Source organism: Ammospiza nelsoni, chromosome 26 (genome assembly GCF_027579445.1).
Source record: "Ammospiza nelsoni isolate bAmmNel1 chromosome 26, bAmmNel1.pri, whole genome shotgun sequence".
Lineage (NCBI taxonomy): Eukaryota > Metazoa > Chordata > Aves > Passeriformes > Passerellidae > Ammospiza > Ammospiza nelsoni.
This window is the reverse complement of record NC_080658.1, coordinates 1,941,782-1,965,691: the sequence shown is the minus strand read 5'-3', so window position 1 is coordinate 1,965,691 and position 23,910 is coordinate 1,941,782. Positions and strand designations below refer to the sequence as shown.

The window sequence follows — 23,910 nt, the reverse complement described above, 5'->3', positions numbered from 1 at the left end:
GGTTTTGTGGAGATCTGAGCTCAAAACTTTCCTGCTCTGAGCACTGGAGGATTGAGGGGCAGCCAGGAGCAGGATGAGCAGGGGGAGCTGCCAGCCCACCCCGAGCCCAGGTGAGCCCCCCTTTGCTTCCCCCACCCCAGAGCGGGAATTTGGTCCTGAATTTGGCCTCTCCCTCCCTTTCCTGGCATCCCGGTGGCTCCCGGGAGGGCAGGACAGGAAGGACAGGAGGGACAGGAGGAGAAATGCCCTGGAGCTTTGATCCCCACCCCGCACGGCCCCGAAACCGGAGCCGGAGGGGACACGGCTCGGAGGGCGGGGAGGGGACAGGAGCCGCACCCACGGGGAGGGGACACGGGCAGGGCTCAGATGGCCTCCACGTAGTTGGCCGGGAGCATGCCCGTGTCCCCCGTGCGCTCCACCGTGCCGTACATCCAGCCGTCATCGATCTGCTGCACGTTGATGATGGTGTCCCCGTCCTGGAAGGACACCTCGTCCTCGTCCGCCGCGTTGTAGTCATAGACGGCACGGAAACGCTTCTGTGGGGACACCACGGGGACATTGTCACAGCGCCAGGGGGCACGGGGACATTGTCACAGCGCCAGGGGGCAAGGAATTGCTCCAGAGAACATGGAAAAGCCCCAGGGGACAGGGGGACATTGTCACAGGCCCAGGGGGCATGGAGGTGGTCATTGTCACAGCCCCAGGGGACATGGACTAGCCCCGAGGGACACAGGGACACTGTCACAGCCCCAGGGGACATGGAATAGGTCCAGGGGACACAGGGACACTGTCACAGCCCCAGGGGACACAGGGACACTGTCACAGCCCCAGGGGACATGGAATAGCCCCGAGGGACACAGGGACACTGTCACAGCCCCAGGGGACATGGAATAGGTCCAGGGGACACAGGGACACTGCCACAGCCCCAGGGGACATGGAATAGCCCCGAGGGACACAGGGACACTGCCACAGCCCCAGGGGACCTGGGGACATTGTGACAGCCTCAGGGATCATTGTCACAGCCCCAGGGGACATGGAATAGGTCCAGGGGACATGGAACAGCCCCAGAGGACACAGGGACACTGTCACAGCCTCAGGGGACATGGAATTGCTCCAGGGGACACAGGGACATTGTCACAGCCCCAGGGTGACCTGGGGACATTGTGACAGCCTCAGGGACCATTGTCACAGCCCCAGGGGACATGGGGGTCACTGGCACAGCCCATTCCTAGGGACAGGCTGGGAGCTGGACCCGGGCGGGTCTCAGTGCCCAAACTGAGCATCCAAACCCCCCAAAACGGCTTCTCCTGGGGCTGAGAGAGCACAGGGATCCCCAGGGTGGGAATGGGGGGCTGAGGGACCCCTGGGGTGGGGATTTGGGGGTCTGGCTGAACTCACCCCCCCTCCGGCCGGGGCGTTGCGCTGCGAGGAGGCCGCAGTTGGCTCCTTGTAGCCGTAGGACTGGGATGGAGGCGGCTGCTGCTGCTGCTGCTGGTAAACTGGGGAGGGACAGGGGGGTGAACTGGGCTGGGAGGGACGAGAGATGGGGACTGGGATGGGGAGGGACAGGGAGGGGAACTGGGATGGGGAGGGAATGGGGATCCTGCACTGGTATTTGGGTGGATCCATGCACTGGTATTTGGGTAGATCCTGCCTTGGGATGTGGAGGGAAGGATGGATCCTGCACTGGGATTTGGGCAGATCCATGGACTGGGATTTCAGTGGATCCTGCACTGGGATTTGAGTGGATCCACACACTGGGATTTGGGTGGATCCATTCACTGGGATGTGGAGGAAAGGATGGATCCTGCACTAGGACTTGGGTGGATCCATGAACTGGGATTTGGCTGGATCCATGAACTGGGATTTGGCTGGATCCTGCACTGGGATGTGGAGGGAAAGTTGGATCCTGCACTGGGATTTGAGTGGATCCACGAACTGGGATGTGAATGGATCCATGCACTGGCATTTGGGTAGATCCTGCACTGGGATTTGAAGGGAAGGATGGATCCTGCCCTTGATGTGAGCGTTTCCATGAAGTGGGATTTGGGTGGATCCATGAACTGGGATTTGAGTGGATCCTGCACTGGGATTTGGGTGGATCATGAACTGGGATTTGAGTGGATCCTGCACTGGGATTTGGGTGGATCCATGAACTGGGATTTGGGTGGATCCTGCACTGGGATTTGGGTGGATCCATGAACTGGGATTTGGGTGGATCCATGCACTGGTATTTGGGTCGATCCTGCCCTGGGATGTGGAGGGAAGGATGGATCCTGCCCTGGGATTTGGGTGGATCCTGCCCTGGGATTTGGGTGGATCCATGAACTGGGATTTGAATGGATCCTGCACTGGGATTTGGGTGGATCCATGAACTGGGATTTGGGTGGATCCATGCACTGGGATGTGGAGGGAAGGATGGATCCTGCCCTGGGATTTGGATGGATCCATTCGCTGGGATGTGGCTGGATCCCACACAGTGATTTGGGCCGCGGGGGATGCAGAGGAGCCCCGGGGGTGTCCCCACCCCACCTGTGGCCCCGGGCTGGCCGTGGTGCTGCGGCTGCTGCTGCTCCGCTCTCCGGTAGGCGCCGCTCTCGGGGGAGCTCCGGCGCTCGGGCTCCGAGCCCTCGCTGGGGCTGGGCCCCATCCGGCTCCGCTCGAACTCCTCGTGGTACTTGATCTGCAGGGAGGGGACACAGCTCAGGGATGTGTAAAATTTGGTGGGTGATTAGCAGCTGGAGCCTGGGAATGTGCCCTGGTTAAACAGTGATGGACTGGAGGGCACTGGGAGCTGGGAATGGGCAGGGACAGATAAGGGACAAAGGACAGCACCAGGAAGGGCCTTGGGAACATCAGGATCAGCCCCAGGAGCAGGGACAGGAGCAGGACAAGCTCAGGATCAGGAACAGCCTCAGGAAGAGCCCCAGGACAGGTTCAGAATGAGGAACAGCCCCAGGAGCAGAGACAGCCCCAAGAAGAGCCCCAGGACAGATTTGGGAACAGGGACAGCCCCAGGACCAAAAAGAGGAGCAGAAGCAGCCCCCAGGATGGGCTCAGCAACAGGAACAACCTCAGGAACAGCCCCAGGAGCAGGATCAGGATCAGGGACAGCCCCCGGAACAAGAACAGGAGCAGGGACAGCCCAGGATGGGCTCGGGATCAGAAACAGCCTCAGGAGCAGCCCCAGGACAGGCTCAGGCCGTGCCCAGCCCCATTCCCAGAGGGGCCCAGCCCCATTCCCGGGGGGGCCCAGCCCCATTCCCGGGGGGGCCCAGCCCCATACCCAGAGGGGCCCAGCCCCATACCCAGAGGGGCCCAGCCCCATACCCAGAGGGGGCCCAGCCCCATTCCCGGGGTGGGCCCAGCCCCATTCCCGGGGTGGGCCCAGCCCCATTCCCGGGGTGGGCCCAGCCCCATTCCCGGGGGGGGCCCAGCCCCATACCCAGAGGGGGCCCAGCCCCATACCCAGGCTGTCCCCACCTGTCCCCACCCCGAGGCCGTTGTGGGGCAGGGCTGGGCCGGCCCCACCTCCCCTGGCCCCGGGGACAGCGCTGTGCCTGCAGCTCCCTAAGTGGGTCAGGGCCACCCGGGCTGGCAGCCAGGCTCGGGAGCTGCTGGAAACGCTGCCAGAGGGTGAGAGGGGCTGCTCTGTGCCAGGGCTGCAGGACCCTGTGCCCCCGGGGCTGTTTGTCCCAGCTGTCCCCTCCCCGCTCCCCCTGGAGGTCACGGCGGTGTCGCAGCAGGGACAGAGGCCACTCACGTTGCTGATCTGATCCTGAGTCTTCTTGATCCTCTGCAGCTCGGGGGTGTCGGCCACCACGCTGAATCCCTTCCCTTTGTTCTTCTCGAACTCCTCCTTGTAGCGGATCTGGGGGCGGCAGAAAATGGGTTTGAGAGGGGACAGAGGAGGGACAGGGCACAGCTGGGCCTGCCCAGCCCAGGGGCACCCCCTGAGCATCCCTGAACATTCCTGAGCCTCCCAATGCATCCCTGAGCATCTCTCAACATCCCCATGCATCCCTGAACATCCCAGTGCCTCCCTGAGCCTCTCTGAACATTCCCAGTGAATTCCTGAGCATCCCTGCACATCCCCGAGCATCCTAGTACATCTCTGCACATTCCCATGCATCCCTGCATGTCCCTGAGCATCTCAGTGCATCCCTGCACATGCCTGAGCATTCCTGAACATCCTTGAGCACCTCAGGGCATCCCTGAACCTGCCAGTGCATCCCTCAACATTCCTGAGCCTCCTTGAGCATCCCAGTGCATCTCTGAGCATCCCCAGGGAATCTCTGCACATCCCCGTGTATCCCTGAGCCTCCCTGAACATTCCTGAGGATCCCTCAACATTTCTGAGCATCCCAGTACATCTCTGCACATCCCTGATCCTCCTTGAGCCTCCCAGTGCACTCCTGAACATTCCTAAGCATCCCCAGTGAATCCCTGAGCTTCCTTGGGCATTCCTGAACATCCCTGAGGCTCCCTCAACATTCCTAAACATCCCTTAGAATTCCCTGAGGCAAGAAACACAAGGAATCACTGAGCTCTTGACAATCCCAAGGGAGGACAGATCCCCTGATAAATCCCCTGGTTTTACCCTCCTAAATCCCACCCTGCTCCATCTCCCTTGGTTTTTCACCCTGCTGATGTTCAGGACACAGGAATTCAGCCCTAAAAAACCACCTGGCAGCACCCCCATGATGATGATGATGGTGAGAATAATTCAACAAATTAATTAACCCCACAATTAATTTTCCTGTGGGGGAGCTGCTCCCTCCATGCCGTGACTCTGAGTGCATCCATGAGTTACCAAAGGGAGCCAGGAAAAAACCTTCAAAAAACCCTTCACACATCAAACCCTAAAATCCCTTCGCACATCCAACCCTCCCCTTTCTGTCACCAGCATGAGGTGACACCGGGTCAGGACAGGAGTGGCACTGCCACCCCCACACGGGACCCTCGGGCAGGAAGGGCAGTGCCCAAATTCCCCCCCAGGAAAAGCCCAGAAAAGGAGCCCCAGGATGGGAACCTGCAATTTCCCTGCCACACGTGGGCTGGGAGAAGCAGCCTGTGGGCACCAGGGTGGCACTTTGGGGACACTTTTGGCCTGCCAGGACATCATTACGCAGCAGCTTCCCGTGAGCGGAACGGGAGGCGCCTCCTTGGGGACACAAATAGAGGGGACAGAGGAGTGACACGGGACTGCTGTGGCCTGGCCCTGCCACCCACCCTGTCCCTGGCACCCTGCCCCTGCAGGTGCCCAGTGTCCCATCCCTGCCACCCTGTCACCCATCCTTGCAGCTCATTGTCCTTGTCACCCCATCCTTGCAGGTGCCCAGGGTCCCATTCTTGCCACCCCACCCCTGTGGGTGTCCAGGACCCTGTCCCTGCCACCCCATCCCTGCAGGTGCCCAGCACATTGTCCCATTATTGTCATCCCATCCCTGTCACCCCCACCCAGCTCCTCATCCTTGTCACCCTACCCCATAACCTCTGGTATCTCACCCCTGCTGGATCCCAAATCTCTGATATCCCCCCATTTGTTATCCCAAACCTCCTGCATCCCAACCTCCTGTATCCCAAACCTCTGATATCCCCCCATTTGTTATCCCAAACTTCCAACATCCCAACCTCCTGTATCTCCTCCCTCCTGGATCCCAAATCTCTGATATCCCCCCATTCATTATCCCAAATCTCCTGCATATCCCTCCCTCCTGGATCCCAAATCTCTGATATCCCACCCCTCCTGCATCCCAAACCTCCTGCATCCCTCCCTTTCTGTATCCCACCCCTCCCAGCCCCTCTGCAGGGTCTCTCCCACCCCTCAGAGCTTCCCCCTGCCCAGCACCCACAGAAATCCCCTCTGCAGCTCATCCTGCTGGGAATGGGACCCTGAGGAGCCCCTGGCCCTGCCCTGCACGAAGCTCTTCCACCCCTGAGGCACCCCAGCTCCATCCCTGTACCCCATATCCCTGTCACCCCATCCCTGTACCCCATATCCCTGTCACCCCACCCCAGCTCCATCCCTGTACCCCATACCCCTGTCACCCCATCCCAGCTCCATCCCTGTACCCCATATCCCTGTCACCCCATCCCAGCTCCAGCCCTGTCACCCCATATCCCTGTCACCCCATCCCAGCTCCATCCCTGTACCCCACATCCCTGTCACCCCATCCCAGCTCCATCCCTGTCACCCCACCCTTGCAGGTGTGTCCAGTGTCCCATCCCTGTCACCCCAGTGTCCCCTGAGCCTGGCAGGCCCCAGGAGCTGGGCACACCTGGCACAGGGGCTGAGCTGTGGTGCCCAGCCCACGGAACAAGAGCCCCCCGTCCCTTCCTTCAGGGCTGTGAGGGCCCCCCAGGCAGAGCTCAGCCCCCTCCCCTGGCTCTGCTTCCATCAACAACAGCCCAGGGAAAGCCTGGAGCCTCCAGAGCAGCAGCAGCAGCTCCGTGGTTGCCATGGAAAAGCCACGGTGTCCCCTTGTCCCTGTCACCCCCCTGTCCCTGTCACCGCTGCGTGGACACAAATCCAGCCCCGGCTGGCCTCAGCTTGGAGCCTGAGCTGGGGGGAAAGCTGAGCTTTGGGGACAAAAGCTGAGCTCTGGGGACCCCATTTTGGGGTCCTGGTGCTGCAGGTGAGGCTCCCCCATGCTCCCCCTCCTCGTGATCCAAGGATTCTGCTCCTGGCATTCTCAGGCTGATGGGAGGAGAAGGAAGAAGGTCACAGCATCCTTCAGAGCACAGCAGGCAGGGATCTGATCCCAATCCCAAAAAACCGACTGGAAACAGCAGGGAAAAAATCCCAGAAAATAGCAGGGGAAATCCCAAAAACCAGCAGGGAGAATCTCAGAAAACAGCAGGGAAAAATCCTAGAAAATAGCAGGGAAAAAATCCCAGTAAACAGCAGCAGGGAGAAAAAATCCCAGTAAACAGCAGCAGGGAGAAAAAAAAATCCCAGAAAACAGCAGGGAAAAATCCCAAAAAAACCCATCAGGGAAAATCCCTACCCAGGAGAGGCATCAAGCCCTGCTGCCAGCACCCTGGGCTGTCCCAGTGCCCCTTTTCCAAGGAAAAAAGGGAATTGGGGGCAGGAATCCCAGGGAGCTGCCCCCATGAGCTCTCCTGGCACACAGGATTGCCTCTGGATGGGATTGTTTCCAGCACAGTGAGCTCAGCTCGTGAGCAGGGCTGACATCAAAGCTCTCAGCACGGCTCAGGGGATGCTCCAGCACAGCCAGAGCCCAGGAAAACCTGGAATTGTCACAGCTGGGAAAGCTCTGTGGGCTCAGAGCCCAAGCATGCCCCAGTTCACCATTAACCCACGTGCCCAAGCTGGGTTTGGGAATTTCCAGGGATGGTGACCCCAGCACTGCCCCTTGCAATGCCTCACAACCCTTCCAGGGAATGGTTTTTCCCCTGATTTCCACCCTAAATCTTCCCTGGAACAACGTGAGGCCGTTTCCTCTCATCCTGACAATTTATGGAACAGCCTGAATCCCACCTGGCTCCTTCCAGGGATTTTAGGGATTGGGAAGGACCCCCCTGGATCCTCCTTTTCCAGAGGCTGAGCCCCTTCCCCATCTCCCTCAGCCTCTGCTGCTGCTCCAGCCCCTTCCCCAGGCAGCCTCACATCCCCCAATTCCAGCAGTTTTCCTGCAAAACTGAAGTTCCCATCCCTTTTCCCAAAGTTCTGTCCCACAGGCTCTGCCCTTCCCAGAAAAATCAGGAATTCTCCTCCAGCCCAGCCCTGCTCCCTCCCAGCTGTTTGTTCTCCCAAGCCCCGAGAGGTTCAGGTTTACAGGAAACATTTGGAATGGGTTTGGGAATGGATTTGTAGGAAATTTTTAAAGTTTGACAGGTTTACAAAGTTTGTACCTGTGTGTAAACGCTCTTGAGATAAGAAATGTTGACTTGGGAATGTTATGGAATATGTTATGGATATTGTTGAGAGAGAAATGAAATTAGAAATAAGTTTTAAAGGAGGGTTTTGTAAATGAGAATATAGATACTTTGGAAAAGTAGAATTATGAAAGATGTAGCAGGAGTTAGGAGGGAGGGGTTTGGGAAGCAGCCAGAGAATCACAGAATTGTCAAAATCATGGAATTCCAATGGATTTGGAAGTGTCAATTCCAAGGCTGGAAGAGAGAAATCCCAAAGCATGGAACCCTCAGAGACAGAAATGGGAAAGGTCAGGATGGGTTTTTCCCAAGGGAATTTGGGAAGCACCCAGAAAATCCTGGAATTGTCAGGGCTGAAAGGGCCCCTCTGGAGAGGGAATGCACAGAAATTCCCAAGCCATGGAACCCTTAGAGACAAAAATGCAATGGGGAAAGGTCAGGGTGGGTTCTTCCCATGGGAATTTGGGAATTTGAGGGGCACCCAGAGAAATCCCAAAAGACAGAACCCTGAGAGACAGAAACATAACAGGGAAAGGTCAGGGTGGGTTCTTCCCATGGGAATTTGAAGGGCACCCAGAAAAATCCCAGAACACAGAAACAAAAACACAACGGGGAAAGGTCAGGGCGGGTTTTCCCCACGGGAATTTTGGGAATCTGAAGGGCTCACCTGGCTCTGGAGCTCACTCTGCTGCTTTAGGCGCAGGTTCTCGGGCGTGTCTGCCACCATGGTGAAGGATTGCTTGGGGTAGTGTCTGCAGAGGGAAGGAAAGGGTTAATGCCACTGTCCCCTCCTGCCCAGGCACAGCAGAGCAATTCCCACCATGGAATTCATGGAATTGTGGAGTCATTCAGGATGGAAAAGCCCTCCAGGATCATTGAGCCCAACTGTGTCACCCCAAACCGGTGTCCCCAAGGGCCACACTCAAGTGCTAAGAACATTCCAGGGGTTTTGTCCCACTCCTGAGGAGCCAGAGCTGGTCCCACAGCTCTGCCTGGAGCAAGAGGAGCATTCCCAGACTGGCAGGGCCTTCCGTGCCCCAGAATTCCCAGGAAATGCCCTGGGAGGGAGGAAACCTGACCTGGAGCAGATCTGAATTCCCAAATCATGAATTCCCCCTGGGAATCCCAGAGCATTCCCAGCCCTCCGAGGTGATTTCCAGCACCTCTGCCCGGGGTTTTTACAAACCCTGAGGGTTTTCCCTGTGGCTCAGCAGTGCTTTTATCCAACATTCCCAATGTGAACATCCCAACATCCCTCAGGAAAGGCACAGAGAGGGACACGGCCCAGCCAAGGGCAGAGGCTCCTCTGCAACCAGAGCAGCTGAGCCAGAGCCCGGAGCATTGACAGAATTCACAGAAAAACAAAATTACAGGGTTGGAAAAGACCTTCAAGATCATTGAATCCAACCCAGCCCCAACACCTCAGCTCAGCCCTGGCACCCAGAGCCACATCCAGGCTTTGTTAAACACCCCCAGGGATGGTCACTCCACCACCTCCCCAGTCCCAAAATTCCCAGAATTCCCAGAATGACCAGGTTGGAAGAGACCTCCAAGATCATCGAGTCCAACCCAGATCCAAGCCCTCAACTCAACCTTGGCACCCAGTGCCAATCCAGGCTTTGTTAAACACCCCCAGGGATGGCGACTCCACCACCTCCATTCCAGAACTTTATCACCTTTCTGTAAATCACTCTTCCCTGATATCCAACCCAAATTTCCCTTGGTGCAGCTCGAGGCTGTGTGCTCTGGCTGTGTCAGTGCCTGCAGACAGAGCCCAGCCCCAGCTGAGCACGGGCACCCTTCAGGAGCTGTGCAGGGTGATGGGGGCACCCCGAGTCCCCTTTCTCCAGGCTGAGCACCCCCAGCTCCCTCAGGGCTTCCTCACAGGGTTTGTGCTCCAGACCCCTCACCAGCCTCGTTGCTTCATCTGGACACTCTCCAGCCCCTCCTAAATTGGGGGGTGGCCTCACCAGTGACAATTCCAGGGGAACAATGACCCCCCTGCTCCTGCTGGCCCCACCATCCCTGATCTGCCAGCCAGCATCTCCCATTGCCATGGCAACTGCATCACTACCCTGGGCACTGATAACAGGGAGGAGATCAGGCACTGCTGGCCAGGAGGGCTGGGAAAGGCAGAAATCCATCCCTGTGCAGCCCAGGAGAACGGGGAAACCATGGGAGGAGGAGGAGGAGGAGGAGGGAATTAAAAACAACCCAGAAAACAACAACCAGCAGCCTGGCTGGAGTGAATGCAGCGCTGTGTCCTGCTCCAGCCCAGCCTGGGGGAGCAGCAGACAGCCAGGGATGAAGCTGGGATTAGGTTTCCTTTGGATTTTGAGGAAATCTCGCAAGGATTTGAGGCAGCTTTTGCTCAGCCCTGAGTTAGCAGGCAGGAGGGAGCAGTCTGTGCTGGGTATGGGATGAACAAAACTCAAGATTCTCCCCCAGAATTGGGAACTGCTTTTCCATCAGTTCCCTGGGGAGGAGGAGCTCCAGCCCTTCAGGAATTTGTGATTTGGGATCCTCCCCCAGGACTGGGCACTGCTTTTCCCCAGTTCCCTGTGGAGAAGGTGTTTCAGCCCTTAGGGAATCCAAGGCTGGAGGAGGGGGATCCGGGATGGAATCTGGGATGGGATCCAGATTTTGGTGGGTGTTGGGAACGCTGGGTTGGTGCTGCTGTGGCTGCTGCAGTGCCCAGGGTGGGTGTGAGGAGCCCCAGCAGCGGCCAGACAGGGATTATCCCAGGGATTGATGGAGAGGAGCAGGGAGATCTTAGGAATGGAGCTAACAGGCAGCCAGGGGGGATTGGGTGGGGAACTTTGGGGTCTCTCCTCACTGCTGGCATCCCTCCATCCCTTTATCCATTCCTCTACCCATCCCTCCATCTCTCTGCAGCAGTCAGCCTCACGATCCTCGAGGGTCCCTTAAACTCAGGATATTCAGGATTCCACACACAACAGCACAGGGACCCCAAACACAACCCCACAGGCAGCATCCCCACAGTGGGAGGGACCCCTTCCCACCCTCAAAACCCCAAAAAAAACCCAAAAAATCCCTCCAAAACCCCCCAAAACCCTGGCTCCTGCTGCCAGCAGCCCAGAGCAGGCAGCTTTTGTGGCGCTGCTAAATCAGGTCAGAGGAATCTCCCCGGGCTCAGCTCCCGTCTGGCGCCGGCATTAGGGGCGGGCTGAGGCTGAGCCCGGCAATTCCTGGGGAGGGAAATTCATCCCTGTGAGCACAATTCCCAGAGATGGAAATTCATCCCTGTGAGCATGGAGAGTCCCAGGGATGGAAATTCATCCCTGTGAACATGGAGAGTCCCAGGGGATGGAAATTCATCCCTGTGAGCATGGAGAGTCCCAGGGGACTGAAATTCATCCCTGTGAGCATGGAGATTCCCAGGGATGGAAATTCATCCCTGTGAACATGGAGATTCCCAGGGGAGGGAAATTCATCCCTGTGAGCACAATTCCCAGGCATGGAAATTCATCCCTGTGAGGCTGGAGAATCCCAGGGGACTGAAATTCATCCCTGTGAGCATGGAGATTCCCAGGGGATGGAAATTCATCCCTGTGAACACAATTCCCAGAGATGGAAATTCATCCCTGTGAGCATGGAGAGTCCCAGGGGAGGGAAATTCATCCCTGTGAGCCTGGAGATTCCCAGGGAGGGAAATTCATCCCTGTGAGCACAATTCCCAGAGATGGAAATTCATCCCTGTGAGCATGGAGATTCCCAGGGATGGAAATTCATCCCTGTGAACATGGAGATTCCCAGGGGATGGAAATTCATCCCTGTGAGCCTGGAGATTCCCAGGGGATGGAAATTCATCCCTGTGAGCCTGGAGATTCCCAGGGGATGGAAATTCATCCCTGTGAGCCTGGAGATTCCCAGGGATGGAAATTCATCCCTCAGAGCCTGGAGATTCCCAGGGGATGGAAATTCATCCCTGTGAGCACAATTCCCAGGGGAGGGAAATTCATCCCTGTGAGCATGGAGATTCCCAGGGATGGAAGCTCATCCCTCTGGAAGAAGGAGAGGGCTGAGCACAGCAATTCCCATGAGGATGGAAGTTCATTCCTCCTGGCAATTCCCTGGAGATGGAAATTCATCTCTCTGGGAGAAGGAGGGGGCTGAGCACAGCAATTCCTGGGGGATGGAAATTCGTCCCTCTGAGCACAGCAATTCCTGGGGGATGAAGTTCATCCCTCCCTCATTAGGAACCCAGCAATTCCCAGGGGATGAAGTTCACCCCTCCAGGAGAAGGATCCCCCTGCTCCCGGCAGCCCCATGGGTGGTAAAGGCTCTTTTGGGGGCCACCAGCAATTCCTGCACCTCCCCAGGCAGGGAAATTCCACAGGGATGTCAGGGAGTGAATCCAGACCTTCCTCCCCACAGCAGCACTGTGCCTGGTTTCCATGGGATCTGTATTCCCCAAATTCCCCACCCCACAGCAGGAGAGGGGTTTGGAGCAATCCCACTTCCAGATGGAGGTGAATTTCCCAAAACTCACATCCCATTCCATCCCTGGCCTAAAAGCAGCATTTCCCCCAGAAAAAACCTCCCATCCCAACCAGCAACACATGAGCTGCTGCCTCTGGAGCTTTTCCCAAGCTGGAAATGAGGATAAATCCTGGAACCCCACTAAAAACTCCTGGGAGTGCAGCCTGGCATGGCCCTGATGGGATCCTGATGGGATTTGGGAGCCCCAGGAGCAGACCCTGCATCCCCAACCCTGAATCTGATCCCCAAAAAAACCCCATGGATGATGTGAGTGCTTGGAAAAAACCTCAGGAGCTCCGAGTGTTGCTTATATTGAGGTTTTAAAGCAGATTTTGGCACCCAGGAGCAGCTCTGGATGCAAACACTCCCTGTCCCTGCACCCCCCCAGCTGGCTCAGGGATTTGGGAACGATTTGGGGGAGGATTCAGCAGAGCAGAGTTAAACAAAGGAAGCAATTGGCTGTGCTCTGCCAGGAGGCTCCGAGGTCACATCCTGCCTCTCACAGGGCTGGGGACCAGCTTAAAAAATAAACTGAGCCTTTGTCAGCACCCAAATCAGCCCCAGGCTGCAGAGATGCCACCGGGAATGGGCACAGGGGAGGGCTGGGATCCTCCCAGGGTTTCCAGGGTGGCTGGGCCAGCTGCTCCCAGAGAGCCCAGCAGCTCTGTGGAGGACAGGATTTCCCCAGCATTTGTCCCAGCGTCCTGGCTGGCACCAGGAGAGGCCAATCCCATGGCCAGGCCGATCCCAGGGCTGGTTTGGGGCCAGCAATGGGACTGGGGATTTGCTCACCAGCTCTGCGTGCAGCAGGATCCATCCCAATCCCATATCCCCAATCTCACCCCCAATTCCCAATCTCAACCCCAATTTCCAGCAGGGAAACAACCCCAATCCCAAATCCAGGGGCAGGAACAGCAGATCCTTGTGATCCAGCAGGGAACAACCTCAATCCCAAATCCAGAAGGAGCAGCAGATCCCTGGGATCCAGCAGAGAAACAAGGCCAATCCCAAACCCAGGAACAGCAAGCAGAACCCTCCGATCCAGCAGGGAAGGAATCCCAATCCCAAATCCAGGGGCAGAAACAGCAAATTCCTCTGATCCAGCACAGAAACAACCCCAATCCCAAATCTGGGAGCAGCAGCAGATCCCTGGGATCCAGCAGAGAAACAAACCCAATCCCTAATCCAGGAACAGCAGTAGATCCCTCTGATCCCAATCCCAGCTCCAGCAACAGCAGATCTCACTGATCCAGCACAGAAACAACCCCAATCCCAAATCCAGGAGCAGCAGATCTCACTGATCCAGCACAGAAACAACCCCAATCCCAAATCCAGGAGCAGCAGCAGATCTCTGGGATCCTCAATTCCAGCTCAAGGAACAGCAAATCCCTCTGATCCAGCAGGGAAGGAATCCCAATCCCAAATCCAGGAGCAGGAACAGCAAATTCCTCTGATACAGCACAGAAACAACCCCAATCCTAAAATCCAGGAACAACAGCAAATCCCTCTGATCAGGGAAACAACCCCAATCCCAAATCCAGGAGCAGGAACAGCAAATTCCTCTGATACAGCACAGAAACAACCCCAATCCCAAATCCAGGAGCAGCAAATCCCTCTGGATCCAGCAGGGAAGGAATCCCAATCCCTCATCCCTCAGCCTCAGCATAGCAAGTTTAACATTAAAAAATATTTATAAAATATATTTAATATATATAATAAGCATAAAAATATTTTAATGTATTTATAAAGTGTATATTTGATATAAAAATCTCTATAAAATGCGTTTTCAGGAGCACTGGAGCTGGAACTCCACCCTTGCCTCTTGTATCCCAACTTTTCATCTGGGAAAAGTCTCAGACTTCCCTGGATTTTCCCTTCTCCCACTTTTAGCTCCAAGTGCTCAGGCCAGGAGCCCAGCCCAGCCCTGGATGTCCCTTCCAGTGAGCCACCAGTCCCTCCCAGAGCCCAGCTGGGGACAGGGAGGGGACAGGGAGGGGACAGGGAGGGGGCTGGGGACCGTCCCATCTGCCACCCAGCCATTCCCCAAGGTTTCTGCTGGAATTATGGCAGGGCAGGAGGAAGCCCAGCCCTCTTCCTTTCCTCCTGCTCTCCCACAAGAAAGAAACTCAGGAATTTGGCAGGGGGCCACGGGCTCGAACAGAGAGGACCCTGTTTGGAGAAGCAGCCTCTTCCCTGCCAGGATAAACGTTGCTTTTCCACCCCCTCCTCCTGGATCAGAGGACATTTTCCCTCCGAATGCAGGAAATTTGGGAAGGCTGAGCTCCTCCTGGGATGTCCCCAGCCAGGCACAGCTCTGCTGGAGTTTCTGCTGTCCCAGGATACTCCTGGGAGCAGCTGAGAAAGAACCAACCCCAAATCCCCAAATGAAATTTTCCCTTTTTTCCACATCCCAACCCACTGGGAAATCCTCCAGCAGCTTCCAGCTGCTCCCTTTACTTTCAGACCAGGAAAATGGGAGGAAGAAAGGATTTTTAGGGGCAGTTTCCGTGCTGAGAGCCGGGCTCGGAAGGGTTAAAGCAGCAGCAGCATCAAAGGGAGCCCCCAGAGAGGGGGGTGAGAAGCCGAGGTTGCGCAGACTCCTTGGAATGTCAGGAATTTCCCATTATTATCCCACTTCCCTGGCAGGGAGAGCACCAGAACAGGACCCTAAGCCTGGGGATGGGCAAATCCCACAGGGCCAGGGGGGGAATTTTGGGTCAGGACACTCAGAACAGCTCAGCTCTGCCAGGACACCCCAAAATCATCACCCCTCCCAAAAGCAGAGCCCACCTGCCTCAGCACACACATCCCTCCCAAAAAGACCCCAAAATTTCCTGCTTTTTCCCAAAAAAAAAACCAAAAAACTGGAGCTCCAACAGTGCTGTTCCCTCACAAATAAATCAATTTATTTTCAACCAGTTATTTGCATTGTCACCCCGGTGAGACCCCCCCCCCCCGCCAAGAAATGCCATTCCCTGCCCTAATTGGAATTTAACAAATTTCCTCTCAGTCCAGCTGAATTTTTGGATTTTGGACAAGCCACAGCCACCCCCAGCAAGAAAACAAAACACCTAAAAAACCCCCACGGAAATGGGAGGGTCTGGCCAAGCTCTGCTCTCACCACTTCTCCTTTCGGTGTAACTCAGAAGAGTGAATTTAAAGAGCAAAAGTAAAAACTTTTAAGAGTAAAATCAGGAATATTGGGAAGAAATTCCCCCCTGTGAGGCTCTTTCACAGGTTGTTCCATCCCTGAAATATCCCAGGCCAGGTTGGGTGGGTTGGTGAAAAGTCTCCCTGCCCATGGGGCTGGATGGGATTTAAGGTCCCTTCTCACCCAAACCACCCTGGAATTCCCTAATTCCTACAGGGATCTTGTCAGGATCAGCATTTTTAAAGCACCCTGTGAACAGACCACCCTAATCCAGCACTAAGAAATTAATTACATTAATTATATTCTCTAATTTTCCTTCTAAGGACTGCCAGTGCATAAGGAACAGCTAAAAAAATAAATCGGATTTTCAAGCTGCCTTTTAGATATTAAGAAGCATTTTGGGTACACAGGGTCCTTCTGGATAAGGGAAAAAAAAATAAAGGTTGGAAGGGAACATTCAGTGGTCAGGAACAGGTGGAAAGGGCCAGGAAAAAAAGGGCCCAGAGGAAAAAAAGGGCCCAGAGGAAAAAGAGAGGAAAAAGTGCTCAAGGAAAAAAAAGAGGCTCAGGAAAAAAAAAAAAAAAAAAAAAAAAAGACCCAGGGAAAAAAAAAAAAAAAAAAAAAAAAAAAAACCACCACAATAAAAAAAGGATCCCCCACAAAAAAAGGGCCCAGAAAAAAAAAAAAAAAGTGGTCCAGAGGAAAAAGGGCTCAAGGAAAAAAAGGGCCCAGAAAAAAAAAAAAGTCCCAGAGGAAAAAAAAATAAAGGGAAATAAAAAAAGGACCCTGAGCTCTTGCTCCACCCTGCCCTGCCTCCATCCCCCACACCAAGGATTTCACCTCCCAGGTTTATTTACCTTGAGATTCTTTCCCTGCCAGGAAATTCAGGTGGCTGCACCCAGCCCAGCCTGGCCTAGTGAGCTCTGCACAAAGGGAATTTCGGGGTCTGTTCCCTGCACAGAGGGAATTTCTGGAGGAATTCCAGAATTTCTGGAATTCCTGCTCCTGGAGAACTTGGGGTGTCCCACAGAGCCCAAGGACTGGAGTTTGAGAGAGGAATATGCAGGAGCCCCCACAGAAAATGTGCAGAGGAGATCCCCAGAGGAAACCCCACAAGAGAGACCCTCACACAGCACAGGAGATCCCACAGGAGGATCCCCCACAAAACCCCACAGCAGACTCCAGAGGAGATCCCCCATAGCATGAGGCCCCAAAGGAGGATCCCCACAACAGGGCCCCACACAGGAGGAGATCCCAGGAGAGATCCCCACAGCACAGGAGATCCCCCCAGTGGACCCCACAGCAGGAGATCCACAGAAGGTCCCACAGCACAGGAAGATTCCCCACAGGAGAGACCCCACAGCATAGGAGAGGCCCAATGGACCCCACAGGAGGGTCCCCACAACAGGAGATCCCACAGGAGGGTCCTCCACAGAAGGGGACCCCCACACAGGAGAGACCCCACACAGCAGAAGATCCACAGAAGGCCCCACAGCACAGGAGAGGCCCAGTGGACCCCACAGGAAGATTCCCCCACAGGAGGATCCCTACAGGAGAGAACCCCCATAGGAGGGTCCCCCACAGTAGAGGAGACCCTCAGTGGACTCCACAGATGATCCCATGGGAGAATCCCCACAACAGGGCCCCCACACAGGAGATCCCATGTGAGGATCCTCACAGGAGGGTCCCCCCACACAGGAGAGACTCCATACAGCAGAAGATCCACAAAAGGCCCCACAGGAGGGTCCCACAGCACAGGAGAGGCCCAGTGGACCCCACAGGAAGATTCCCCCACAGGAGAGACCCCACAGCACAGGAGGATCCCCACAGGAGAGAACCCCCATAGGAGGGTCCCCCACAGGAGAGGAGACCCTCAGTGGACTCCACAGATGAGCCCATGGGAGAATCCCCACAACAGGGCCCCACACAGGAGATCCCATGTGAGGATCCTCACAGGAGAGTCCCCCAGAAGGGGACCCCCACACAGGAGAGACTCCATACAGCAGAAGATCCACAAAAGGCCCCACAGAAGAGACCCCCACAGCACAGGAGAGGCCCAGTGGACCCCACAGGAGGATTCCCCCACAGGAGAGACCCCACAGCACAGGAGGGTCCCCACAGGAGAGCACTCCCATAGGAGGGTCCCCCACAGGAGGCCTCACAGGAGGATCCCCACATGAGAGACCCCCACAGCACAGGAGACCCTCAGTGGACCCCACAGGAGATCCCATGGGAGGATCCTCACAGGAGGGCCCCCCACAGCAGAAGACCCACAACAGGCCCCACAGCACAGGAGGATCCCCACAGTGGATCCCACAGGAAGATCCCCCACAGGAGAGACCCCCATACAGGACGGTCCCCACAGCACAGGAGACCCCCAGTGGGCCCCACAGGAGAGTCCCCACACAGGAGGATTCCCAGAACAGGAGATCCCACAGCAGGGTCTCACACAGGAGGATCCCCACAGGAAGAGATCCCACACAGGAGGGTACTACAGGAGAGATGCCCACATAGGAGAAACCCTAAAGCAGAATCCCCCAGAAAAATCCCACAGCAGACCCCAAATCAGGGATTCCCCACAGAACAGGCACTCACGCATTGCAGTAGGGCTTCTTCTCGTAGCCCTTGTAGTTCTTCATGTTCAGGGTCATCTTGCAGGTCTCGCAGTGGAAACATGATTTGTGCCAGAACTGCAACACAGAAAACCCCAACCATCAGCACCAGGGATCCCAAAACCCTGCTGGAACCCCACAGTTCCCACCCAGCATGGCAGCAGTGCCACCTGTGACCCCAGGAAAAGCAAATTTTCCTTCTAGGAACTGCCAGTGCATAAGGAGCAGGCACAAAAATGAGATTTCCAAGCTCTTTTTTAGATATTAAGAAATATTTTGGGTCCACAGAGCTCAGGACCAGCCAGGAAAGGGGAGCAGAAATCAGGATCCTTTTGGATAAATGAAAAAAAAAAAAAAAAAAAGGTTAAATGAGCACAGGGAATATCCTGGTTAATTCAGGATAAAATCCCATCTCTCCTGATCTTCCCAAGTGCCAGGGGAGGTTTTTTCCTCCCATAAATCCAAGAATTCATGGTTAGGAAAAGCTCCTTCTGCAAGTGACACCACAGCAGAGGGAACAGCTGTGTTTGAAGATTCAAAGCTGCTGCTTTGGGTTTAGTTTTTTATTTTATTTTATTGCTGTTCTTTGCTTGGTGCCAGCCAGAAGAGCAGGTCAGGTGAGGCTGCACGAGCCAAGCAGGAAAAGGTTCTCATGGGAAGCAGACACAGATCCACAAGAAAGACACAACCCCAGAAAGCCAGACCCTGACCCCACACCCTGGGCTGTGACAAACCCTAAATTGGAGAATTTTAAAGTTCTTTTTTAGGGCTGCTCCTAAAGAAATTATTCCCACTTGGCTCTGAGTTGAGAGGAGCCTGAGGACAGCTCAGAGCTGGAGTTAAAGGTTGGATTTGATGATCTGGGAGTAAAAATATTCTGATTTTGTCATTCTGAGGTTGCACAGACCGAGTTCAATGTCCTGCCAGAGTCCAGACACCACTTTTCCAGGGGGATTTGTGGGAATTCCCGGGGCTCAGAGAGGAATGGGAATTTCCTCCTGGAGCAGGGAAAAAGGGAAAGCACAGCCTGGAGCAAAACCTTCAGTCCTGCCCTAGGTCAACCCCCCCAAAAAATCAGGCAAAACTCCACCAAAACCCCAATTAGCAGCTCCAAGCACTAATTAGAGCACAGACCAGTGCCCTTTAACACTCAGCCATCACACCCAGAGTGCCCAGCTGCTGCTTTTTGCCGGGATTTCCACTTTAAACCCTTCAAGCAGCCGATTTCCCTCTCCAAGGCCAGCCTGGATCTGTGTCCCCGCAGGGACCAAGCCCTGCTGTCACCTCCCCAGGTGCCACACCCCGTGCACAAACACTGCCAGGCTCTGGGGACGTGACTCAGCCCTGGAGAGGACAATTCTCCTCCTTTTAATTGCTCTCAGATACGGATTTGTTCCTCCAGCTGCAGGGGCTTTGCTCCTCCATCCCTTCCCAGGCTGGTTTTGCCCCTTTCCCAGTTTTTTGGGCTCCTGCAGGATGGATCAGAGGCTGGATCCTGAGTTTTTGGGGCTCAGGAGCTGCCAGGGATGGCACTGTGGATCTGCAAGGGGGGAAACTGAGAGGCAGCACAACCCCAGAGCCTTCTCCTCAAGGAACGTCCCAGCTCCCAGGAGGATCTGGCACAGCCACAGCAGATCCCTGGGATCCAGCAGAGGAAAAACCCCAGTCCCAAATGCAGGAGCAGCAAATCCCTCTGATCCAGTAGGGAAAGAATCCCAATTCCAGCTCCAGGAACAGCAGCAGATCCCTGGGATCCAGCAGGGAACAGCCCCAAACCCAGAACCAGGAACAGCAGCAGATCCCTCTGATCCCAATCCCAAATCCAGGAACAGCAAATCCCTGTGATTCAGCAGGGAAACAACCCCAATCCCAAATCCAGGGAGATTTGAGATCCTGCAGATCCCTCTGATCCCAATCCCACCCCACAGCAGGACTCTGGCAGGCTCTGCCCCCATCCCAGAGCATTCCCAGCACGTTCCTGCCCCAGTTCCCACCAGGAATTCCTCAGCACGGCCATTCCCACCCCAAGGCTCTTCCCAAGGGACCTGGGAAGAGATTTAGGATCTGGGATCCTTTGGGAAGTACCCATGGAGCATTTTCTCTGTCCTCAGCCTCGCTGCCACATTCCCTGGCTCACAGACGGAGCGGAATTAATGCTGGATCCACAAAATCTGAGGCAGCACTAAAAGGAGGCTGGAGCAGGGCTGGACACAGGGGAGCAGGAGTTATTTCAGCTTCCAGGAACGTTCTGCTCGCTCTGGAAAGAGGACAGGATCCAAATGGGGTTTGGGGGAGGATGAACTCCCTGTGTTTCCCAATCCTGAGCCTGGAGGAGATCCCAGGTGACCCCACATCCCAGCAGGCTGGACAGGATTTTAGTTCCAAGTGTGCACATTTTGGAAACTCTTCTGACCAACATAACCTCAGTGGAAAAATCACAGATTTTAAAGGAAAACAGCTCTAAAACTTTCCAGGTTATCCATGTGAGTTGGTCAGAGGTAATCCATGCTGGGGAAATGAAGGATTCCTTGGATTTATAATCATGGAATGGTTTGGGATGGAAGGAACCTTCAAACTCATCCAGTGCCACTGTGCCATGGGCAGGGACATTTTCCACTGTCCCAGGGTGCTCCAAACCCTGTCCAGCCTGGCTTTGGACACTTCCAGGGATCCAGGGGCAGCCACAGCTTCTCTTTTCCCACCAGGCAAAGCCTTTGCACCATACCTGGGGCAAACCCCATAATCTGGGGAGCAAAAACCCCACAACATGGGGACCCCAGGATTTAGGATAACACCCAGAGGAACCCCCTGGGCTGAAGGAGACGAGCCCAGGGTGAGACTCAGCTCAGGGTGAGCCCAGCCCAGCCCTCGGGTGTCACTTCCCCTGCGGAAGCCAGAGCCAGCAGTGGCACTGTCCCCGTGGGGGCAGGGACAGCGATGTCCCCAAAGCCACTCGGGGCAGGTCAGGGCTGTGGGGAGGTGGTGACACTCTGGGTTTCCCATAAATCTCAAAGGGAAGTGGGGTTTGCCCTGGTTCTGGGAGCAAAGGCACATCCCAAAGTTGGGGCTGTGCCCTCATTCTGCCAGCACAGCCCGGCTGCCCTTCGGACTCTGCCCAGGAAAAACAGGGACAGGAGAGGGACAGGGACTCCAGGGGCTGGGAAAAGCAGGGACAGAGAGACTGTAGCCAAGGGCCAGTAAAAAGAGGGACAGAGGAATTCCAAGGGCCAAGAAAAGGAAGAAGAGAGGAATTCCAAGGTCTGGGAAAAGCAGGGACCGAGGAATTCCAAGCAGGGCCAGAGGAATTCCAAGGGCCAGGAAAAGCAGGGCCAGAAGAATTCCAAGGGCCAGGAAAAGCAGGGACACGGGAATTCCAAGGGCCAGGAAAAGCAGGGCCAGAAGAATTCCAAGGGCCAGGAAAAGCAGGGACACGGGAATTCCAAGCAGGGCCAGAGGCACTCCAAGGCCTGCCCACGGTTTTATGGGAACTGGGGCAGCGTTCCGGGAAAAGGGCAGCCGGAGGCGCTCCGGGGCGGGGAGAGCCGCACCACGAGCGGGCCGAGCCCCGGCTCTTCGGAAGAGGAAGTGGCTGAGGAGCCCGAGGAGGGACAAGATGGTGACTGCGGGCTCCTGCCGGCTCCCACAGCTGGAACAGAACCTCTCCAGCCCCCCACACCCTCTCCTAGAGCTCAGAGAGCCCAGGGAGCCACAGCTCATCCTCTTCCCTGCCGGCAATCCTGGGAGCCCCCTTCCCTCCCGGTCAGCCTCAACCCTGACACTCCCCTTCTCTTCCAGTTATCCCCAACCCCCCTTCCCTTCCAAATATCCACAATCCCCAAACCTTTTCAAATATCCCCCATCTCAGCACTCCTTTTCCCTTCCAAACATCCCCAGCCTTAGCATTCCTTTTCCCTTCCAGTTATCCCAAACCCCCCCTTCCCTTGAAGTATCCACATCCCCAAAACCCTTCTTCCCTTTCTTTTATCCACATCCCCAAAACCCCTTTCCCTTCCAAATATCCACAATCCCAAGACCCCTTTCCCTTCCAAATATCCACAATCCCAAGACCCTTTTTCCTTCCAAATACCTACAATACCAAAGCCCCTCTTCTTTTCCAAATATCTACAGCCCCCAAACCCTTTTCCCTTCCAAATATCCACAAATCCCAAACCCCCTTTCCCTTCCAGTTATGCCCCCAACCCCTTTTCCCTTCCTATTGTCCCCAATCCCAACACCCAGCAGCTCCTGGAGGCTCCCAGGGCCCAGAGTCACTCAGAGCCCCAAATCCCAGGATTTAGGGGTGATAGTTCAGCTCCCAGCCATTCCCGGCCTCAGGAAGAAGCATCATCCCCTAAAAATGCGAGCAACAGGGTCTGCCGGAGCTCAGGAATGCCGCTGGAGAGCGGAGTGTTCTTTTCCCGGTTACTTTTTTTAGTCCCTAAACTGGTTGTCCCAGAAGCCTGGGAGAGAAGGGGGAGGAGAGTAAAGGAAATCCCATGGGAAGAGCAGCGGGAATGGAGCCCCACCATCACCTTCCCCACCTCCAGCTTCCACCAGAGCTTTGGTTTTGAGGGGAAACTACTCCAAAAAAAATATTCCAGGTTAAGGGAGGCAGCCCCGGAGTGGAGGAATGGGATTTTGGAACAGGGAAGTAGAAACTGGGATGGGAGATTTGGAAAAAATAAAGAAGAGGGAAAAAAAAAAAAAAAAGGGGGAAAAAGCTCGATAATGGAAACCAGATGAGGTTGCCGGTTTCAGGGAAGCGTTAACTGTTGCTTTCCTTGGGCCTCCACACGGATGTGCCGCCTTTGAATGGGAGATATTCCAATATACAGAAATATTTGCTATGGAAGGAAGAGCTGGGGATGCTGCCGGAGCCCCCAGGGCAAAGAGCTCCGTCCCTGTCCCCTCCCCTTGGGAACCATGGGGACCCCCAGGACACGGTGGGGAAACATGGAAATACCCCCGGGAAATGGGGGTGGGAGGAACCCAGATCCCCTGGGGTCCCACCAGGAGGGGATCCAGCGTGTAAATCCCCCCGGGAAAAGCGGGGTTTGGAGCGGGAAGCGTGGAAATATTCCCGGGAATAGGGCGGGGGGACAGCCGCGTCCATAAGAAGTGCCACCCGCGGGTGGAGGGAGGCTGGAATCCTACCGGAGAACCCAAAAAACAACGAGATCCCACGGAAAACCCTTCAGGGAGCGAGGGTGAGGGGAAAAACCATCCCATGCAGAGGCGATCCTATGGGAAAAACCCCAAATCCTTGTCTGGGTCCCCACGTGCCACCCCGCGGAGCTCACCTTATCCAAGCAGTTCACCTTCTCCGTGGGATACACGATCTTCCCGCAGCGCGCACAGTTGGGATTCATGGCGGAAAACTCGCGTGGAGGAGGAAAAAAAAAAATAAAAAAACCAAATCACTCCAACCCGCCTCCGCCTTCTTCTTCTTCTTCCACTGAGCCGCCGCCCGCGATGTCGCGACTTTAAATAGTCGGGAAGGGGGAGGAGGCGGTGGGAAAAAGGAAAGGGGAGGGACCGCGGGGGCGGGGCGTGCACCTACGCGTGCGCGCACACGTAACGCGCGTGCGAGCGGGGCGCACACCCCCAGGGAGGCAGCGCCGAGCTGAAACACCCCTAAAAAGGGCTAAAAACAGCGTAAAAACCACAAGGAATTTGCATTGAGGGCGTGACGGGACTCGAACCGGGAACCTTTGGGTCCGTGGCGCCGCTACAGGGAATACC

The 23,910-nt window shown here is 55.6% G+C and overlaps 1 protein-coding gene across 2 annotated transcripts; it reads right to left on the bottom strand.

The window, feature by feature from the left end:
• Positions 1 to 92: 92 nt before the first annotated feature.
• Positions 93 to 23,643, bottom strand: LASP1 (LIM and SH3 protein 1). 2 transcript variants are annotated; one of them, XM_059489438.1, is made up of 7 exons: positions 23,469 to 23,643; positions 18,152 to 18,246; positions 8,570 to 8,654; positions 3,764 to 3,871; positions 2,528 to 2,683; positions 1,399 to 1,488; positions 93 to 536 (listed from the first exon to the last, which is right to left on the bottom strand). In XM_059489438.1, exons 1-7 carry the CDS (start codon positions 23,535 to 23,537, stop codon positions 363 to 365), a joined length of 777 nt encoding a protein of 258 aa, XP_059345421.1. In that variant the 5' UTR covers positions 23,538 to 23,643; the 3' UTR covers positions 93 to 362. The 2 variants fall into 2 exon arrangements, with proteins under 2 accessions (XP_059345421.1, XP_059345420.1); XM_059489437.1 differs by having other exon boundaries at positions 1,399 to 1,499; positions 2,533 to 2,683.
• Positions 23,644 to 23,910: the final 267 nt, after the last annotated feature.

What these genes read in the sequence shown, in the direction of transcription:
- LASP1 (XM_059489437.1), bottom strand. Translation starts at nt 23,537, where the DNA reads ATGAATCCCAACTGTGCGCGCTGCGGGAAGATCGTGTATCCCACGGAG. An exon ending in CTCAGGATCAGATCAGCAAC is followed by an intron (nt 2,684 to 3,763) that starts GTGAGTGGCCTC and finishes CCCTCCCTGCAG; the next exon opens with ATCAAGTACCACGAGGAGTT. An exon ending in ACGCCCCGGCCGGAGGGGGG is followed by an intron (nt 537 to 1,398) that starts GTGAGTTCAGCC and finishes GTGTCCCCACAG; the next exon opens with AAGCGTTTCCGTGCCGTCTA.